Source organism: Diabrotica undecimpunctata, chromosome 1 (assembly GCF_040954645.1).
Source record: "Diabrotica undecimpunctata isolate CICGRU chromosome 1, icDiaUnde3, whole genome shotgun sequence".
Taxonomy (NCBI): domain Eukaryota; kingdom Metazoa; phylum Arthropoda; class Insecta; order Coleoptera; family Chrysomelidae; genus Diabrotica; species Diabrotica undecimpunctata.
The window spans coordinates 39,837,395-39,859,614 of record NC_092803.1 but is presented as its reverse complement, the minus strand read 5'-3'; the positions used below and the strand labels follow the sequence as shown (position 1 = coordinate 39,859,614).

At 31.9% G+C, this 22,220-nt stretch overlaps 1 protein-coding gene across 2 annotated transcripts in view; it reads right to left on the bottom strand.

The window, feature by feature from the left end:
• The window catches only part of LOC140448300 (juvenile hormone esterase-like), a 134,181-nt gene that overhangs the window by 94,615 nt on the left and 17,346 nt on the right, over positions 1-22,220 (bottom strand). The window contains exon 2 of one of the 2 annotated variants that reach the window (XM_072541389.1): positions 17,649-17,702. The exons of the other annotated variant lie outside the window; for it this stretch is intronic. Coding sequence (XP_072397490.1) covers positions 17,649-17,702 — 54 coding nt within the window. The remainder of the gene's footprint in view (positions 1-17,648; positions 17,703-22,220) is intronic. 2 annotated transcript variants of the gene reach the window in all.

Genomic DNA, 22,220 nt, shown 5'->3' with positions numbered 1-22,220 from the left:
ATGGGTTCCACTATTTCACCAATACTGTGCAATTATGTCTTAGATGACTTGATTAAAGACTGTTTACAACAAATTAATTTTGAAATACCGTTCATAAAGATATATGTGGATGACTTAATCTTGGCACTACCTGCAGACTCTATACATTCTACGTTAAATGTGTTCAACCAACGAAACCCACACTTGCAATTCACGTGCGAGGAGGAGCGGGAGGGATCTTTGCCTTTCCTTGACATGAGATTGCATAGATGTGAGGATAATGTTGTGAAAACACAATGGTATAGATAACCCATATGTAGCAATAGATTCATAAGCTACCACTCTTACCATCCTCCTAGGATGAAAACTAATTTAGTCCTAGCGATGAAAGAACGTGTCAAAAGGTTATCTCATCCGGATTATCTCCAACATGATCTCAACCTCTTACGTAATATTTTTGTTGAAAATTCATATCCTCTAAGACTGATTAATAAATTAATTTTTAATGTTCCTTTTGTTAATAGAAACAACATTCTTACAATGTCACAATCAGTGCCCTCAGCACAAAATAATTTTGCTCCAACAAGTGTATATTTTTATGCCTTTCCATATATTCCGAAACTAACCGTTGAACTCACTAAGATTTTTAAAGACTTTAAGAATATCGAAATAGCTAACAAGAACATCAAAACCATACGTCAGCTGTATAGCAAAATAAAACAACCCCTAACCACTCTAGAGACTACAGATGTTGTTTATTGCATTCAATGTACTGAATGTCCATCCACATACATTGGTGAAACTGGAAGGAATCTGTCTAGCAGTACCTATCATTTCTCATAAGAGTGATTGTAGATTAAACAAACCTACTTGTGCTTTGGCAGAGCATACTATCGATCTAGACCATAAGATAGATTTCAACAATGTAAAAATACTAGCCAGAGAGAAAAATAAATTTAAGAGAACTTTCTTAGAGATGGTACATATCAGCAAGCAAGAGTGATAATAACAATCTGAATAAAAGATCTGAGATCCAGAATCTTAGCAAAATTTACAATTTTATATTGACTTTTAACTGAGCTATTTTGCATCTCAGAGTTTTCTTTTTTTTTTCTTTTCTCTTTTTTAAAATTTCATTATTAATTGAATATTTTTGATCAAACTTCAGTTACTAATTCAGATTTGTTTTGTTGGAGTTATTATTTTTTTCTAAACCTATTTACTAAATACTATTTTCTTTCGATTCTTATGTTATAAATAACATTTTTAATTTCCCGCTTAATGTCAAGTTGGTAATACAGTTGGTAGTACTCAAAATTCATAAACAGTATTTTGTGAAACGTTAGTTTCAAAGTTGTTTTTTGTATTTTCTTCAAACTATTTAAACAATAATTGTCCACCCACTTTCTCTTTCTGCTCGTGAAATGTGACTGAAATCAAGTTTGCAACGACGACTGTTTCAACATGTCGTCCCTCATTTTGTTTTTAATTTTTAACGTATTTATTAATTTTAAAGTGTCTTTTTAACAGTAACATTTTTAAGTTTATTTGCAACTTCAGTATTATCATGTTATTTAACGTTGTTGTTTATGCCACGAATCTTACATTCGGGTAAGTTTTTTATAGCCTTTTTTGCACCATTCAAATTGTTACAACATAGTAATTTTCTTTGTAGACCTTGATAAAGGTGGCAAAAAACCACCAAAAGCTTAGATTCAGAATAAATAGTACGCCTTAGCAAAGCTCTATTTTTTTATTGACTACCACACCCAAAAAGAAAAAGTATTTACATATATATATATATATATATATATATATATATATATATATATATATATGGAATTTATAACTTTCTTTATGTCACATAAAATGTGCATACAGATAAAATCATAATTATCAAAAAAAAACGATAATTATCTAGAACAATCGATCCAAAAAAGAAGAATTTATTGCTGTTGGAAAAATACACGACCTAATTTTCCTAAGTATTCGGAACAGAAATACTTCGTTTTTTGCAAATTTTTTTACAAATTTGTCCGTAATATAGATGTCATATTTTTTGTCTAATTTTTTGCAACAGTTTTTTTGTTTATTTTAATTAAGTATTTAATTACGATGTAAAGATTTTGTGGTGTCAATCCCAATCAAGCTGAACACCATTTATATAAAATGCATGGTAGCTTTAACTTTAAAAAGCCTGTTATTAATTTTAAACAAGATACGGAGAGCGATTTAATAGTCAAAATAAAGTGGTAGACAAAAATGTTGCTTAAAATGTATGTAATAAGTATATAAGTGAGTATAGTACCTACCTCTACAATAAAAATTTACTGGCATTAAAATTATTTGGATCCGTTATTTATGTTTTCAACTATAAACTTACTAATTTTAACTATATACTTATAGCTTTCAGTCAGGAGAAACTGCTGACCACGCTATAGTTACGTTCACTATCTACAGTACGAGTAATAAGGCACAAATACATATTGAGAGGGCCGGACCCTTATTACACTTCCATCCCTTTAAACTGTTAGATAAGGACTATCTTTACAATTTGTATGCATGGCGAACTATGCCCATGCGCGCTAGGTATCCCGTGGGACATTTCACTATTTCACTCCCTATCTTCTAGTTCTCTGGTTTAGGGTGTGTGCTTTTTTATTAATCGCACCAACAAAGTTACAAATAAATTATATAGAGTAGAAAATGTAGAGTAAAAACTTCATTAACGAATAATTGTGTTTTAAACACGTGTTTTATCAATTTAATGTCAATTTACACATTTGTGTACAAAAGTCTTTGTTAATTAAATGGTTATGCGTTAACTATGCTATGCTCTGATATGGCAAACTATGAAACTTGTCAATATTACCTAGAAGTAACAACTTTATAAAGAAGGTTCTGTTCCAAATATTTATTAGCGGTCGTTTAAAATTTAATCTTAAGTAGCGATCTCACAGAAAATATAGTGGCGTTCTTCATCGGCGAAAAGAAAGAGAAAATATGTAATAGAAAAACACAAAATATAAAGACGGAAACCAATACAACGTGGAGTACCTACCCTATTTTCTCAATATTTTTATGGTTTACGATTCCTGTGATAAGCCAAAACTATCTATTTATGACCGGCGCGTGCTAATGTTGTTTGTCGGTAAATCTACCCAGTTCAAAAACATCGGAAGCTGATGCAATGCATGTTCAACCTTCGGGACGCGGTTAGGAGAGGTATTTATACAGTCAGTGTCGTGATAATTTTACTATGGAGTGGTCTAAGGAAGTTGTGTTGGAATTTTTATCATTGTATATATTACCCAACTTAATAAAATCTTTACTGCCAACACGTACAATAAATGTAACCCTCGATACTGACCATCGCAATGGTCCGACTACAGTGGTCCTATCCACTACAGTGGGATAGGTCGAGTGCATTTATTAAAAAGCAAATATTCACAGTAACGTGAAGTGTCAACAGTTGTCTCTTTTCTGATCGTTAATATCGATTTTCTGTTTCTCTTTGCCGACATAAACCAGCAAAGAGCGCTATTCCACGAGCTGTCTGATACCGGTGTGAGATCTGTAGAAATGGGTTTTATAGTGGTTACAATTGTTGCATTCATTGTTGCTTCTAGTGAAATTTTTGTTCGCAAGTTTATTTCTCTCCATACCTATATGCGAAAGTACCATAATATAATGATAGTTGTATTGCATAGTTGATGCGATTCATTTGTAATTAGATGAACTATTTTGAGTAATAACTAAATGGAATTTAATGAGTCTGTTTTAAGAATGAAGTCCTCTAGTTAATATGATAGATTATTTTGGTAAATAGATTTATCAGGTTAAGGTATTTGAGCTCATTTTTTGTTTATCTTCGTTAATTATTATTTATGAACGTGTTTTGTGCTTGTGGTGGGAAATGAGCTGAACATTTGACTATGGTAAAGGTACTAAGCAAGGAGATACAATGCAAGTATTTGAAGTTTTGCTTGTCCTATAGAGTTTAGAATGCGATGCATCTTTTCTTGAAAGGAAAGATGAATTTTCAAGTTTTCGAAAACTGATTGGTTAAAGATATCATATAACACAGGTTTGTTTTCACTACATAAAATTTACTTGATATTTGGAAGTAAATTAATATCATTTTGTGTTTATTGTAAATTTTGATGTTATTCAATAAAACTGTTTTAGATGACTTTATTTAAATTATCGGTAATATAAAATAATAATTTTAAACTTTAAAATTTGGGAAAATAGTTACTAAAATTGTTAGATTTACTTGTAGAAATTGTGTAGATTTACGTTTTAAAAAAGTTAATTATAACGTATGTCCTAAAAGTTTTGGCACAAAATTCAATGGCTTTAATTTTAACAAAAACAACGTAATATGAAGTTGCCTTTGAAGACAAAAGTTTGTTTATTTTTAGCTTAGCTTAATTTGTTTTTAAGTTTTCGCTTTAAGATGAAGTATAACTAAGAAATAAGAAAAAATATCTACAAGTTGGTTGAGCGGGTACTCAAAGCTGAAATCTGTCGAAAATTTAAGTATGAAAATATTTCACGCACAACAATTTATATAATAATAACGGAGTGCGAGCAGGGAATACCATATCTGAATCTCCCAAAAAGTAGAAGACCACGTGCATTTTCCGCACAGAGAGATTGATGAGAAGAGCAAAAACTCAGGTTGGAATGTCAACGAGGAGAGACTAAGTCGGCAATACGAACTTCTAAGAGTACGATATCGTTGGAATTGGGGAGAAATGGTCTTAAATTTCAAGCGCAATTTCTTCGTATACCAAGACGTTGTAGTGTCAACTAAGGCGGGTACACTTTGCCAATGAAAAAATCATGTTTTACATGACGAAAATTATATCACTTTGAGTAATTCTAAAATGACAGTAAACGGTGGATTCTATACAAATAATATAGAGGATTGCTTTGATAATATTAAATACAAACATAAAGCAAAATTTGTAGATAAAATCCTTGCCTGATGCGCAATTTCTAACAGGGATGTATCTCGAGCATTTGTGTAAAGAGCGACTGATGAAGTCAGAACTACACTGATAACCTTGAATAGTCAGAGCTACACTGATAACCTTCTTTCCATATTGCTTCATTTTGTTTACGAACATTATGCTTATGACGATATTATGTTTTGGTCAGACCTAGCTTTATGCCATTACTTGACACCATATACCTTTTGTCCCCAAAAACAATTATTCCCTTCAAACTTGCCAGTCTCGCCAATAGAAGAAATTTTGGACTTTACTAAGTAGAAAGGTTAATAATTATGAAGGCCGAAAGCTCAAGATGAAGAACAATTAAGACGACGAATTTACGAAAAACTGAAAGAAATTCATCTGAATTACGTCCAGGACCTCATGAGAGACATTAGTAGAAATTTGTGTCTGGTATAGCAGATTAAACCATTCCCACAATTTGATAGTTTAGTTTAGTTAAGTATTGAGTTATAATTTTGTGGTAACTAGTTGGTGTTTAAATCTCTTCATTAAACAAAATCCGATAAGACTTTTGGTCCAAAACTTTTAGGACATACGTAATTATCGAAATATCTAACAATGACGCAAAGACTTTTATTCTTAATAATAGTAGATACATATTAGACTTGTAAGATTAGATACACAGAGAGGTTCCTTATCTTAAGTATAAGTAGTAGTTAGTTATAGTAGTGATATAAAAAAACTAGTCACGTTTGATCAATATCCGTACACAATTTTTGTCTTGGACTGTACTTATAATGTGTAATATATTAAAGTCTAATCGAAAATTTAATATAATAAGATTACTTGCTATTTTTTAAAATCTTCATTTAAAAATATCGTACGGTGTTTAAAATATATAGACTGATTCGACAGTTGTATTAGATACCTTGCAAATACGTCTGTTTATAATTCCACTAAAAAATAATACATACTTTGTACATCTAATTTGCATATTAGCAGTAAAAAACATATAAATATATATATATATATATATATATATATACATGTTTATATATATATATATATATATATATATATATATATATATATATGTATATATATATATATATATATATATATATATATATATATATATATATATATATATATATATATATATATAAGTAAAAAGTAATGGCATGTCTCGCAAAACAGAAAACCAAAAATGGTATATCGATGGAAGGCAACCGTGTATACGTATTTCTGACTATTGGTCGTCTTCAGTACGGTGCAGCCAAGTTAGAAAAGGAGCATATTAACTTGGGAAAGGATCACTACAGGAGCAATGCAACCAATTTGTGGCATCAGGGTCTTCTAACTCTAATGCCACAAATTGGTTGCATTGCTCCTGTAGTGATCCTTTCCCAAGTTAATACGCTCCTTTTCTAACTTGGCTGCACCGTACTGAAGACGACCAATAGTCAGAAATACGTATATACGGTTGCCTTCCATCGATATACCATTTTTGGTTTTCTGTTTTGCGAGACATGCCATTACTTTTTACTTTTATTATTCACTCGCATTATCCTTTTCCATTTGTTTTAAACGTTTCAACGTTTGGCATTCCTTTCCCCAGGTAGCTGTAGCTTCCTTCGTGGTTGGTGTTAGTTGTTGCCCTGGAAACCATCAGGGTCTTCTAACTCTAATGCCACAAATTGGTTGCATTGCTCCTGTAGTGATCCTTTCCCAAGTTAATATGCTCCTTTTCTAACTTGGCTGCACCGTACCGAAGACGACCCATAGTCAGAAATACGTATATACGGTTGCCTTCCATCGATATACCATTTTTGGTTTTCTGTTTTGCGAGACATGCCATTACTTTTTACTTTTATTATTCACTCGCATTATCCTTTTCCATTTGTTTTAAACGTTTCAACGTTTGGCATTCCTTTCCCCAGGTAGCTGTAGCTTCCTTCGTGGTTGGTGTTAGTTGTTGCCCTGGAAACCATCAGGGTCTTCTAACTCTAATGCCACAAATTGGTTGCATTGCTCCTGTAGTGATCCTTTCCCAAGTTAATATGCTCCTTTTCTAACTTGGCTGCACCGTACCGACCTGCAGACGACCAATAGTCAGAAATACGTATATACGGTTGCCTTCCATCGGTATACCATTTTTGGTTTTCTGTTTTGCGAGGCATGCCATTACTTTTTACTTTTATTATTCACTCGCATTATCCTTTTCCATTTGTTTTAAACGTTTCAACGTTTGGCATTCCTTTCCCCAGGTAGCTGTAGCTTCCTTCGTGGTTGGTGTTAGTTGTTGCCCTGGAAACCATCAGGGTCTTCTAACTCTAATGCCACAAATTGGTTGCATTTCTCCTGTAGTGATCCTTTCCCAAGTTAATATGCTCCTTTTCTAACTTGGCTGCACCGTACCGAAGACGACCAATAGTCAGAAATACGTATATACGGTTGCCTTCCATCGATATACCATTTTTGGTTTTCTGTTTTGCGAGACATGCCATTGCTTTTTACTTTTATTATTCACTCGCATTATCCTTTTCCATTTGTTTTAAACGTTTCAACGTTTGGCATTCCTTTCCCCAGGTAGCTGTAGCTTCCTTCGTGGTTGGTGTTAGTTGTTGCCCTGGAAACCATCAGGGTCTTCTAACTCTAATGCCACAAATTGGTTGCATTGCTCCTGTAGTGATCCTTTCCCAAGTTAATATGCTCCTTTTCTAACTTGGCTGCACCGTACCGAAGACGACCAATAGTCAGAAATACGTATATACGGTTGCCTTCCATCGGTATACCATTTTTGGTTTTCTGTTTTGCGAGGCATGCCATTACTTTTTACTTTTATTATTCACTCGCATGATCCTTTTCCATTTGTTTTAAACGTTTCAACGTTTGGCATTCCTTTCCCCAGGTAGCTGTAGCTTCCTTCGTGGTTGGTGTTAGTTGTTGCCCTGGAAACCATCAGGGTCTTCTAACTCTAATGCCACAAATTGGTTGCATTTCTCCTGTAGTGATCCTTTCCCAAGTTAATATGCTCCTTTTCTAACTTGGCTGCACCGTACCGAAGACGACCAATAGTCAGAAATACGTATATACGGTTGCCTTCCATCGATATACCATTTTTGGTTTTCTGTTTTGCGAGACATGCCATTACTTTTTACTTTTATTATTCACTCGCATTATCCTTTTCCATTTGTTTTAAACGTTTCAACGTTTGGCATTCCTTTCCCCAGATAGCTGTAGCTTCCTTCGTGGTTGGTGTTAGTTGTTGCCCTGGAAACCATCAGGGTCTTCTAACTCTAATGCCACAAATTGGTTGCATTGCTCCTGTAGTGATCCTTTCCCAAGTTAATATGCTCCTTTTCTAATTTGGCTGCACCGTACTGAAGACGACCAATAGTCGGAAATACGTATATACGGTTGCCTTCCATCGATATACCATTTTTGGTTTTCTGTTTTGCGAGACATGCCATTACTTTTTACTTTTATTATTCACTAGCATTATCCTTTTCCATTTCTATATATATATATATATATATATATATATATATATATATATATATATATATATTTATTATATATGTATATACGTTGTAGGTAAAAGTTTATGGTCGGTATATTAGAATTTAACAGGATATCTAACACAGATATAAAATCATATTTACAGCAAATAGACAAAGATAACAATCATATTTCCCCTTGGTCTCCCCTCCACATATCTCATGAAATATTTCCTAATGATCAATTTAAACGGATGCAATTTTGTGAAATTATGTGAGATGCGATGCAAATATTAATTTTTTACAAGATTTTTTTACATCACAATTCACAAGAAACATAATCCATCCGTTGTACGTTATTGGTCTCAGCAGAATAAGCATTTGAGTGTGTCTGTGCGTACGCAGTATCCACAAAAGTTGAATGTTTGGACTGAAATTTTGGGTGACCATATTATTGGTCCTTTTTTCATCAAAGACAATTTAAACGCAGTCAAATAGCTCCAATTACTGCAAAGTCAAATTATTACTGCACTTCAACGTCTTCAAATTAAATTCAACGAAATTTGGTTTCAATAAGACGGCCGTCCTGCACATAATGCAAAAGCCGTTATAGAATATTTAGCGTTAATTTTTGCTGAACGTGTCATTAGTACAGACGGTAAAGGTCCCCCTCGGCCACCCTACTTAGCTCCTCTAGATTTTTATTTTTAGAGGATACTAAAAACGAAATTGTACAGGCGTCAGAGCGTGCCACCAACTTAGAGGAACTGAAGGAAAAGATAATCCAACTTAGTCAAAACATGTCGGCAGATGAACTCAACGCCATAAGAAATGCGTATTATAGATTTGGTAACTGTTCGTTACAATTTGGTAGGTACTCAGTTTAAACATTTAATTGCCTAAGAATTTGGTTTAGAATTTCTAATTGTTTGGAATTATTTTTAATTTAAACAGTAGTGTTGAAATTATTATTTATTTGAGTTTATTTTTATAGAACTAATTTTTATTTTCACAACTACTATCTCCAAAGAATCTATACGAAAATATGGTTTCAAAGATATTATTTGGAAAATACCACATAATATCTCATTTTTAATTATAAGATGTAATTTTTCGTCCAGTTTAAAATTAACATAATACACCTACTCCTTCCTAATAGTACTAGTACTGTCTTTATTAATTTATTATACTTTATGAAAAACACACCCACTAACCCATGCAATAGGCATGGCATACCAAACTGGATCTGTTCTGCTCGTTACCACAGTATTAAAATAAAAGTGTCGTTACTTTGAGACGCGACGTTGTCAATTAATTTTGTATGAAGCTTTTTTTATTGTGGCGTCATAATGCAGTTTATTATTTTTATTGGGAATAAGGCACAGTATGACTTAAAAATAAGCTTATTTTGATGTTTAGATTTTCAATTCGGATATGGTACTTAAAATACAAAACATTAATGAATATTATTTATATAAAATGATTTCCGAAGTGAAAATTAAAATGGTTAATTAAACTTATTGTAAAGTAAAATTGTGGCATATTTCCAATAAAAAACAGTAAGCTGCCATTTAAATCAGTTCGCTAAAATTTAATTATCTTAGAAAATTGTTCAAATGCTAAAAAGACACCAAGTCAAATAAAACCAATAAGTTTGGCAACATTGAACTTCCCCTTTTATTATTACCACTAATGCATTTTGGACGCTATAAAGGGCGGACCTAATATACATCTCTCTTTTTAAACAGGTGTTTCTCACTCCGTCACACGTAAGGTCCATACGGACCATAAACTTTTAACTACACTGTATATGTTCCGAAAGATTTTAGTGGTTATTGTTTGAAACTTGTTATTTTTTAGGCCATATATTCCGATGATTTTCAGGTCTTCCTTCTCCATTCTTATCTTTGCTGTTACAATACTTTCTGATATGTATTGATACTCTATGATGTGATTTTGGTACCTTTGGTGTATTAGTATGGCTACACCTGTTATGGCCCTATTTTCTTTTGCCACTCCACTGTAGATTAGTATGTATTTGCCTAATTTTGATTGTCCTTTTCCTTTCTTTTTTGTTTCCTAAGCACTTGCTTCTCTTTGAGCACTTGGGTTATTTCTTGGTCCTTTGGGTTAAGCGAACTAATAATCCATGTAGTAATTCTTATCTAGGTTTTGGATATTTTTTGCTTGTCCTTATTTTAAACCCTGGTCATCTTCATAGTATCAATCCGGTTATGAGGTTGCATATTATATCTCTGAACGGTATTAGTTTTGACGATAGGAAGGTTGCTAACCTTGCCAATTACCCTACTTATTTTATCAGGGCTTGGGACCAGCTGTAGTAACCGCAGAGCTACTCAATTCGCCCCTTAATGATCCCAGGCAGTGTTTTATTTTATTTTCAGTGACAAAAAAATCAATAATTTTAAGTCATTACAAGATAAAGTAATTTCTAACTGAATTACTTATTACAAATTCAATGCGTTAGCATCTAAAGAATTCTTGAAATGAAAAACTAATTCATACAGTATAAATCCATTCCTTGGAGAACTGGACATTATTACGTCATCTTCCAAATATATTCCTGCAACAGCTAGACAATGAAGCGCCGACGATGTATTTTTCACAACTTAAGAAAATATTTATTTTCTTATTTTAACTTAAAGTAATTTCTAACTGAATTACTTATTACAAATTCAATGCGTCAGCATCTAAAGAATTCTTGAAATGAAAAACTAATTCATACAGTATAAATCCATTCCTTGGAGAACTGGACATTATTACGTCATCTTCCAAATATATTCCTGCAACAGCTAGACAATGAAGCGCCGACGATGTATTTTTCACAACTTAAGAAAATATTTATTTTCTTATTTTAACTTAAGAAAATAGGAACTGCAATTAACGATAAAAAGCAAAATGTATTATTACATTAATCTAACAAGGCGAGTTTTAATTTGACACAGCTTGAAGTAGATTTTTCTGTAGAAGTCAACGAACGCATGCAGCTTTTACTTCTATGGAAGTAAAGACGTTGCTACAGCAGAAGTAAATAGCAATGTTGAAGAGAACGGACTTTTTTCTATACAATGCAAAATGAAGTGAAGTGGAGCAACATGCAGCTATTTCTGGTCATCAAATGGGTCAAATAATCTCTAACACTTATTACCAAGTATTTTGCGGCGTTTGTAGTAATCACATTACAGATAAATCTCTTGCTTGCAATAAATGCGAAATGACGATTCATCCAACGTGCGGCACACTTTCAATTAAAACGTTAGTAATGGGTCATCTTTGTATGAGAGGAAAAAATTGTTAGATGCAAAATGAATGTTTTTTAATGGCCTTGGCATAGCCAATTGACTATTTTGTAATTTGTATAAAATGAATATTATAAATAACAAAAAATAGAAACTGTCAAACCAATTTTCAACCATTGACATTTCAACCTGTGCAAATAAGCACTGAAAATAAAAGTTAATGGAAAATTGCAAAATACCATACTTTCTAAGGTATACACAGCGCGGCGTAAGCAACAGACATTACATTGACGTATGCGCTCAATTCTCGAAGTTTAAAAAGTAAATTCATTCGTCAGAGAAGAAAATTCCACTAAACCTCTAAAAATCATATGAATAAGCTAAATTTTGCTGAGAATATCAATTTTGGGACCCCAAAACACATGCAATGAAGTTTGCTAGCTTCTACCACCGGGCTTCCACTAAAACCGGACAAACGGAACACATCAATTTACCAAGAATCTGTATGCGTAAAAAAATGGATTCAAGTAAGAAATATAGCTGAGATATTTTTAGACAAACATGTTCATTAGCACTTTTTTTGTAGAATAAACCGTTCTCTCAGAAATAAGTTTAATAATTCAATATCTTTTGATTATAGTGTCTTATTGACAAAAATCATAATGCGTATTAAAGTTCAAGCTTCTAGCTTTTGTATAAAATTTTTTGTATTTTGCTGCAAATAAAGTCAGTTTGAAGTCTTCTTTCTTCGTAAGTTTCTTCTTAAGTCTGTAAGCTGTTCGTATAAGTCAGTTTGAATAAAGCAGAGCTGCATTTTATCGCCGACGTCGTTCAATACTTACTCGGAAATGCTGTTCAGGGAAGCTATTGACGGTTTAAGGGAAGGTATGAAAATCAATAATAAAATCATAAACAACTTAAGATATGCGGACGATACGGTTTTGATTGCTGATCATGCGGAGCATCTGCAAACATTAATAGATCGTGTAGTGGAAGCCTGTGACAGATACGGCATGAAATTAAACTGTAAGAAGACCAACAATTTTGTAGTAAGTAAAAACGACGTAATACAGCACCAATTCACTTATTACGTGAAAATAAGATATCGTATAGAAAAGGCAAGAGCTGTCTTCAATCGTCTCAGAAAGATTTTATGTAATTTGCGCCTGACCATTGATATAAGAACACGAGTCTTGAGATGCTATGAATTTTCTACCCTTTTATATAGAGTCGAAGCCTGGACTTTGACGGAGGCAACATACAAACGGTTAGAAGCCTTCGAAATGTGGTGCTACCGCCGCATGCTCAGAATTTCCTATATCCATCATGTTACAAACAACACCGTGATCCAACGTATGAATAAAGATCTGGAAATTATGCGTATTATAAAAATCAGAAAGATGACATACTTAGGGCATGCGATGCGCAATGAGAAGTATCAACTAATTCAACTTATTTTATAAGGCAACATAGAAGGCAAAAGAGCTCAAGAGCGCAGAAGGACATCGTGGTTGAAGAACATCAGACAGTGGGCAGGAATGACTACCATACATCTATTTAGAGCAACTGTCAACAAAGTTGTATCGACCAACGTGATTGCCAACATCCACAGAGGATAGGTACCAAAAGAAGGAGATGAAGCTGTTAAATATATAAACGTTGCGCGATTTTTGCAATTTTTTACGATTCTCATGTTCAATTAAATGTATTACTTCCATCGACTGGTTACTATGGAATTTTCATGGAATATGGCTAAAAAACGCTTAATTTAAACTTTTACCAAAGAATATAGACGCATGTTTGTACAATATGCTAAATAATGTTACAAGTATTATTTATATTTGCATGTAATCACTTTATGCATTATGCTGGTTTTTTTAAGTAATACTGTCTCATCCGCATATCGACGTTAAGTTAATTTGTAGCCTCCTCCTGACTTAAACTGAGATGTAGCGTAGACATAAAATATTTTCAGGTTGCAGTATGGAAATGTCTACGTCGTCAAATCCCCATTAGAATCTACAAACTAAAATTTACAAAAAAAATGCTTGGTGCAGTTGCTATGTGTGGCTTGACGTCAATTGTAGCCTCTTGCATCTTTTCTTACTTGTTATTCACGAGACAGCTTAAAAATGTAAAACGTTACTATAAATAGTTTTTAACGACAAAAATGCACCAATCAACCGAAGGTTGTATTAAGATTAAATCATAGGAGTGTATATTCTATTAGTATCAATTGTCATGCCTGTTCTACTAGTTATAATTTGTTTGTGTAACATTGTGTTACATATTATATTATTCATGCGCTTGTTAGCATAATTGTCCTTGTTTTATCGTTCTATCAATTTTAGTAAATCGGTTGTGAAGACCAATAACAATATCTAATAAAACGCAAACAGTCTTGCTAAAACCCTTTATTTTTTGCTTGGACCAAAACCAGGCTACCTTTGTCTTTTTTTTCTTTTAATAGTTGGTATACCGGTATTCAGTGATGATATAAACAGGTATATATTCATAATATTTGTATACTTAGCATTAAAAATATGCTAAATATATAATTGTTTTTAATAATGGATTAACTACTGATAAATGTTTATTATGGCACATTATAATAAAAAAATGAACATATTGGACTGTGTCGGTTTACAAAGTTTTGCATTAATATATTCACTTCGTTGTGAATAGTTAAACTCCATTCGCTTAGCTAGGGCATATTTTGACAGGTTCTTTGTCGGAAACCTACAACACAACAATTCCTACTTCTCAGTATTAATAGCTCAAGTATCCTACTATTACAGACTTCTTTCTTTAAAAAAAGAAGAATTATTCTAAATAGTCGAAGTGTATACTAAACCCATCAAATTTTGGGTAGTATATATTTAAAAAATATATATTTAGTTGTTATAATTTAACATAACTATTTATTATATGGTGCAGATAAATAAATATTGATTGTCAGTAATTCGCAAAGTTCTATTTTATTTACTATTTAGTTTGTTTACTATTAATATTGGCTATGAGTACGTGTGCTTGGTTGTATAGTAATTTCCAGCCACTTTTAGTCTGTCAAAAAGTAACTAACTTCGCAAAAAAATAATTACTAAATTCACTAGACAGTTCTGACTGTGAATAGCGAACCGAGTTTAGTAGGTACAGTCAACTCCCGTTTATCCGTGGAGCGGATTATCCGCGACCCTATAAAATAATTCTTCCGCTATTCTTCTATCCGCTTCTTTTAATACTAATGAAAACCTATTATTTTATAAACTAGAACTATGTATTATCATTACTACCTATTATAAATGTAATATAAAAATATATGATTATAAAGAAAACACCAGTTTGTTCCCAATAAACGTAGTAATTTATTATGATAAGCAGAAATATAATATTTTATTATTACAATATAAAGTAACCAATAAAGATGACTAATATCATTATTCCTTTGTTATAAAAAGATAAAAATCGTTTCTTTGTTATAATAGACGATAGAGTTGTTTGCCTTCTGTGTAGTAAAACAAAGACCTTAACCACAGAATACATAACAATCAGAATGCCCACTCTCAGATGCCGCCTTTGAAGTTTGTCAGCACGCGATCGCCATATTTTAAACGGAAACATAGACTCGAATTGAGAAATTTGTGACAAGCTATGACAGAACTGAAATTTAAATTTTTACAGATAATAATTTAGTACATTTGAAATAATTTAATCTATTTTTCAACTAAAAGTACGAATAAAATAGTGCATACATAATATGTCTATTCTGTGCCTTAACTATGACTTCCTAAAGCCGGAGATACACATGCCTGTTACTGGCACAATGGCATACCAGTATCTAGCAGGCACCAGCTACTGTCCCCGAACTGGCAGGTGTATACGTTAACTGGCATGCTAGCTAATCGCAAAGAATTTGATTTTTCTTGCTATATAGAAGCATGCTGTGAGATGCAAGGCGCATGCGTGGGGAGTGTCACTGGCATGAGTGAACGCGCGCTACCGCTACGGGCCTGCATGATAAAGAACATCCCAGAGGTACTTTTCAGTGCGTCATTAATTATGACGTCCTAGAATGAATTAGGTGTGTCGAGAATTATTTCATATATTTTTTAAGAATCTGATAGATGCCAGGATCGTACTTAGCCATAGGTGAAAAGCTTGTGAAACTCCTAGTATTTTTATTGCAAGGTCATCTGAGTAGATTTGATTATTACAAAATATGTTAAAATATATTTTTTTTGTAATGGGGGTAATCCCGTATATTAATAAAAATAAAAAGTAAACAATATTGTTTATTAAATTTATAAATATGGAAACATTTAAAATTTACGACAAAATGATTCATTTATTGAATTTTTGTATCTTCTTCTTCTCAAGGGGCTATCTGCGCGTCAAAAGTTGGCAATCATCACAGCGATTTTTAATTTTAAGACCGCGGCTCTAAATAAGTCGTTATTACATGAATTACGTCTCCTTCCTATGGATCTTTTTCTCCGGATTTTCCTTGCATAATGACCTGAAGTATTATATATTTATCTCCTCTCATCACATGACCCATAAATCCCACTTTTCTCCTCTTAATTGTTAGTACTTCTCTTTCCTTATGCATACGTCACATTACCTCAACGTTGGTGATTCCATCTACCCATGAGATCTCTAGTACTCTTCCATACATCCGCATCTCTAATGCCTTCAGTCTCCTCACGTCAATTTTCTTCAGTGTCCACGCTTCCATCCCGTATTATATTACGGATCAACTTCCTCTCAACTACCTGTAGCTACTTTATAAAAAAAGACTAATTATTTGGTTGCCATAATGTATTGTCTAGTAGTGGTTTGTTTAAACAATTATAATAAAAAAAGATAATAAAAAATTAGATAAAAATGCAGTATACAGCGTTAGTTGTACTTAGTGTGAAGCTGTGTATGTTGGTGAGACCGGAAGGAATCTGTCAAACCGTATTATTTCTCACAAAGCCCATATTATGGTTTTTGATAACATTAAAATTTTATGTAATAAAAGTAATAAATTCAAAAGGACTTTTTTTAGAAATGGTTTGTATTAGCAGAAGTGATAATAATTTAAACAAAAGATCAGAAATTCAAAATCTAAGCAAAATTTATAATTATATTATTTCCCTATAGTTTATTCATTAAAATATCACATTTTAAGTTAATATTCCATATACTTGTTATATTGTTTAGAGATCACTATCAATGATAAATAAATTTTCTTTTTTTACTAAATAAAAAAGAATTTTTTAGACAAAATTTTATTTTTTGGCACTATAATTGTCAAAAATGAAAATCTTAATTTGTCATTCATGACATTGAGGCGTATTTGTAATTGGTCGCTATTTTAACTTATTTATAAATTCAATTATTTTTGTTAAAAAAGTTTTCAAAATTACTAAATTTAAAGAAACATTCATTAGATATTTTTTAAAATAGTTTTTAATATGTTTAGCAGTTTAGATTTACTAACAAAATTAATTTTATTTGGTGAGTTAAAATTTATTTTTCTAGTTTCACTTTGTAATATTTTTTGTAGTTTTTTTAGAAGCTATTGATAAAGATTGTAAACAAAATTGAAAGCTTTGCATAAAGAATATTTTACCAATAGCCCTTTTATTGACTCCAACCCATAAAAAACCTATTTATATATTTTTTCCAAACGAGTCACAAGTACTTCTTGAAAGACAGTTTGAAAGTTTGCGTCAGTCTCTAATTTATCTGGTCTAAAGTACTTCTCCATTGTACATTTATGCGAATAGAATTGTAGTAATACATTTTGCAGAATTAGGCTTTTATTCGCATAAAACTGGACATTATAATGACACAATTATTTAAATACTGACAACTCACAACATTAGAAACACTATCACAACATTAAGAATAACTAAATTATACTACAAATAAATAATAAATGCAATTTCTTTACTTACCAAATAAAATAAACGCAAAATTTCTCTAAACCGGCTCTGAGTCGTAATATTATTCTAAAATAATAAAATAATATTCAGTTACCTAATACTGAGAAATTCCTCCAAATTTGATAATTTAAATAATGCAGTCACAAAATTAATTAAAACTTAACAGCTTTTTTATTGTTACCCAGAAAATATTAAAAAAATATTTTTATTGTCCATTAAACTATTTTTACACCACGACATTTTCATAACGCAAAAAAACAAATGTCAAAATTTTGAAGATTTACAAGAAACAAGTATAACAAGTTGTCGAATAAAATAACAAGGATTTTATTTCTTATCTGTTTTCATTTTTAATTACTTACTTTATGCCTTTACGGATTCTGTAATGAAGTCTAAAAGTTACCTTTTGTTGTTTCGATGTTTCTTGATTTGACTCTATCACAACAAAAAAGGTACAAAAACATCTAATCAGTAAGAGTTAATAATGTGGTTTCAAAAAACTTCAAATTAAAATCTGGAGTCCGACAGGGATCCATAATATCCCCTATCATATTCAATATATATATATATATATATATATATATATATATATATATATATAGGTGATTGGTGTTTAAAGAAAATAATTTATAAGTTATATACTAGAGAATTTTATAAAAATTATTTATATGAGGGTATTCTTAAGAAATTAGCATATAATAAGTGTAAAAAAGTTTTATTTTAATAATTATAATATTGTAAATATATTTAAGTGAGCCATGTGCATAGGCAACCAACTATACACTTAAATGACATTTTTAAATAATTATTACGAATATAAAGTAGGGTTATATGTTGTTTAAAATGTGTAGTTTATTAAATTAGAGTGTTTAAGTTACTGATTTAAGTTTATATTCTGATCTGAAAAGCCTAAATGTCGATAAAATTCTCGATAGAAAAGTAAAGATTTCTCTAGAACACAGAATTTAACCTTTGTTTACGGAAGAACTTTCTCGAATATGGTTATGTCTGTGGATCCAAGATATACTTTTTCGAGAACAATCATATAGAACAATTCGAATATGATTTCTTGCCAGATGATTCTGGAACATGGGAAAAGATATAAATACCCGGTGATTTGGATTCAAAATGCCAGTCAGTTAGTAAGAAAGTCAGTTAGAAGACAGACACATTTAGTTAGTGAAGTCAGTTGTTCAATAAGTTCAAGATAGTCAGTCAGAAGGTCCAGATGTTCAATATAATAAGTTCAATGAAGATTAAGAAACAGTATAAAGATAATATTATTGAAGATTAAAAATTATGTTATGTAAAAATGGTAATTGGATAATGGAAGGAAGTATTAATTGAAAATTAAAATTATATAATATATTTGGTGATTGGATATTGGTATATTGAAAAGAAGAATATATATAAGTGCTGTTAAGAGGAAAAATATTTTAAATTGGTGGAAGCTGATAATTGGAAAGAGTAATTTCACAAAAACAAGGATAACCGAGGCTGAGAACGAAGACATTGAGTGGTGATTAGAATCTTTATTTTGGACAACATTTTCATTTAGGCATTCAGTGAAAGAAAGGTACAAAATTTTGTTAATATAATTTAGTAAGTGTCATAATTATTTCAATTTTAAAGATAGTTTGTTTAAATTTTACATTGTCTATATAATTTAATTAGTTTCATAAGAATTTCAATTTAAAGATAGTTTATTTTAAATTTTGCATTGGTTATGTTAGATATATATGTGTGTTTCATAATAGATATAATAAAGATAATTTAAAAAAGTGCTTACAAACTAATTCTTTGAGAACCGCGATAAAAACCCTATATATATATATATATATATATATATATATATATATATATATATATATATATATATATATATATATATATATATATGTATACGTTAACATATATGTTAACATAATCAATGTCATAATGAATTTTTACAAAATTAGATTAAATTGGAATATTGTACTTACATAACTGTATAATTTTTAAAATAAGTTAAGTTTTAATGTTTTGTAAATTTGAAAATTTAATGGATTAACCTCATGTTGTAAGTTTTTATACTAGTTTTATACAATGCTATTTAGTTCTAATTTCGTTGTATTTACTCATATTTTAGCATATCCTGAAGAAGCAAATAAATTTTGCGAAAGCTTGATTAAAGAACAAAGAGTTTTACTTTCCTGCCCTATTAATGACTGCAACCTCAAAATAAAACTTTATTTTATATATATATATATATATATATATATATATATATATATATATATATATATATGTATATATATATATATATATATATATATATATATATATATATAGTGAACTTAATATGTGTCAAGTTTTTGAAGAATGGCAAAGTGAAGCAACGACAGGAGGAAAAAGAATCAAAAACCTAGGTTATGCTGATGACAGTGTTATATTGGCGTCATCATCAGAAGAACTGGAATAAGTTAGGAATAGGCTAGGCACGTGAGTACAGAATATGGTTTGAAAATTATCTTCTTCTTCACGTGCCATCTCCGCGACGGAGGTTGGCAATCATCATGGCTATTCTGATCTTAGATGCTGCTGCTCTGAATAGTTCAATAGATGTGCATCCGTACCATTCCCTCAAGTTACGCAACCATGAGATTCTTCTTCTTCCTACACTTCTCTTGCCCTGGATTTTCCCTTGTATAATCAATTGAAGTAGATTGTATCTCTCATTACGCATAACATTGAAAATTATGCAGAAGAATAAAGTGATGATCATCGATTAAATCAAAAACAACCAGGCCGAGATAAGAATCATGGCAGGTTACGAAGTGGTCAGGCAATTTAATTACTTAGGCTCTGTTATAACTAACAGTGGAATATGCGAAGACGAGATCAGTCGACGCATCACAATGGCCAGATCGGCAACAGCCAAACTCACAAAAACTTGGAAGAACACTGACATCACAAAAAACACAAAATTTCGCCTTGTTCGAGCATTGATATTCCCTATCGCCACCTATGCTTCAGAAACTTGGACAATGAAAAAAGCCGATTCAAAGCGTATAATGGCATTTAAAATGTGAGTCTACCGTAGAATGTTGCCTTCATCATGGACCGCCCATCGCACAAATAACTCAATTTTAGCAGAACTTAACCTAAAAACTAGACTCATCACAACCATCAACCAAAATATACTAAAATATTTTGGACATATAACTAGAAGAACAGAAGGCATGGAGCAAATGATAATTAAAGGTAACGTAGCGGGTAAAACCACTTCCGAAGATGAAATTCTAACTTTTGTAGGAGTAATGCTTTTATCAGGATATCATTCACTACCATATCGAAGGCTGTATTGGTCACGAGAGCCAGACGTTAATTGCTCATTAGTATCCGATGCAATTCGTCGTAATTGTTTTGATGAAATAATGAAGTATCTGCATATAGCTAATAATGAAAAAAATGATAAGACAGATTCTCTGTACAAAGTTCGACCATTATTTGACTTCCTCATCTCGTTTTTTAAGCAGATTATACCTAGTAATTATATAAGAATCAATGAGAGCATTATTCCATATTACGGCAGACACAGTCACAAACAATTCATAAAAGTATAACGAATGCGCTTTGGAAATAAATTATGGGCCGCTGATCCGTCGGAATACATTCATCATATTGAACCATATTGTGACTCTTCCACCAAAATATCTGATGCTGGTCTAAGACAAGGAGGAAATGTTGTATTCGGATTGACTAATTACCTTCAGCTACAAAAAGGTACAAAAATATATTTTGATAATTTGTTCACATCGGTTTCATTACTGCAGCAACTAACAAGAAGAGTCTGGGTGGTACTGGAACTCTTCGTGAAAACAGATTTAATTCTGCAATGAATGTACCAAATTAAACAGTTTTAAAAAAAAAGTCCTAGAGGCAGCACTTCAGTTTCATCTACAGGAGAAATGTTATTGGTTCTTTGGAACGACAACAATATGGTAACTATGCTCACCAATTGTGACGAAGTTTGACCCATGAAGGCGTCTAAACGGTACAATCGATCAGTGAAAAAGATAATTACTCTGGATGTTCCTGGACCAATTGCTGGTTACAATAGCAATATCAAAGAAGTAGACCTTTTTGACCAATTCGTCTCAACTTATCGTGCTCGAATAAGGTCAAAAAAGTAGTGGCCTTATTTCTCATGAGCAGTAGATGCTTCCTGTGCTCAGGCTTGGCTAGTGTATTGGCGACTTGGTCACTCCATGCCGCTATTACAATTTCGACGGTAGTGTGCAACTTATATTTTGAAATCGTTTGGAAGTAGACCATCAGTGAGTGGAGTATAATCATCGTTACAATTTTCCCCTGTTCTTGAAGACTTGCGAAGAGATCGCACTGACTGCAGAGTATGTGGAAATGTAACACTGTAACACTGTAAAATTAGTGAACTAGTGCAATACCACGGCTGCACCTCCCCCACTTCGTTCGACTCGCGGAGATAAGAATATAGCCATCCAGAAAGCCCTGCCTGTCGTAAGAGGCGACTGATGGGTATGAATCCAGAGGTGGAGAGCAGTCGCTGGAGGTGTCGGATCT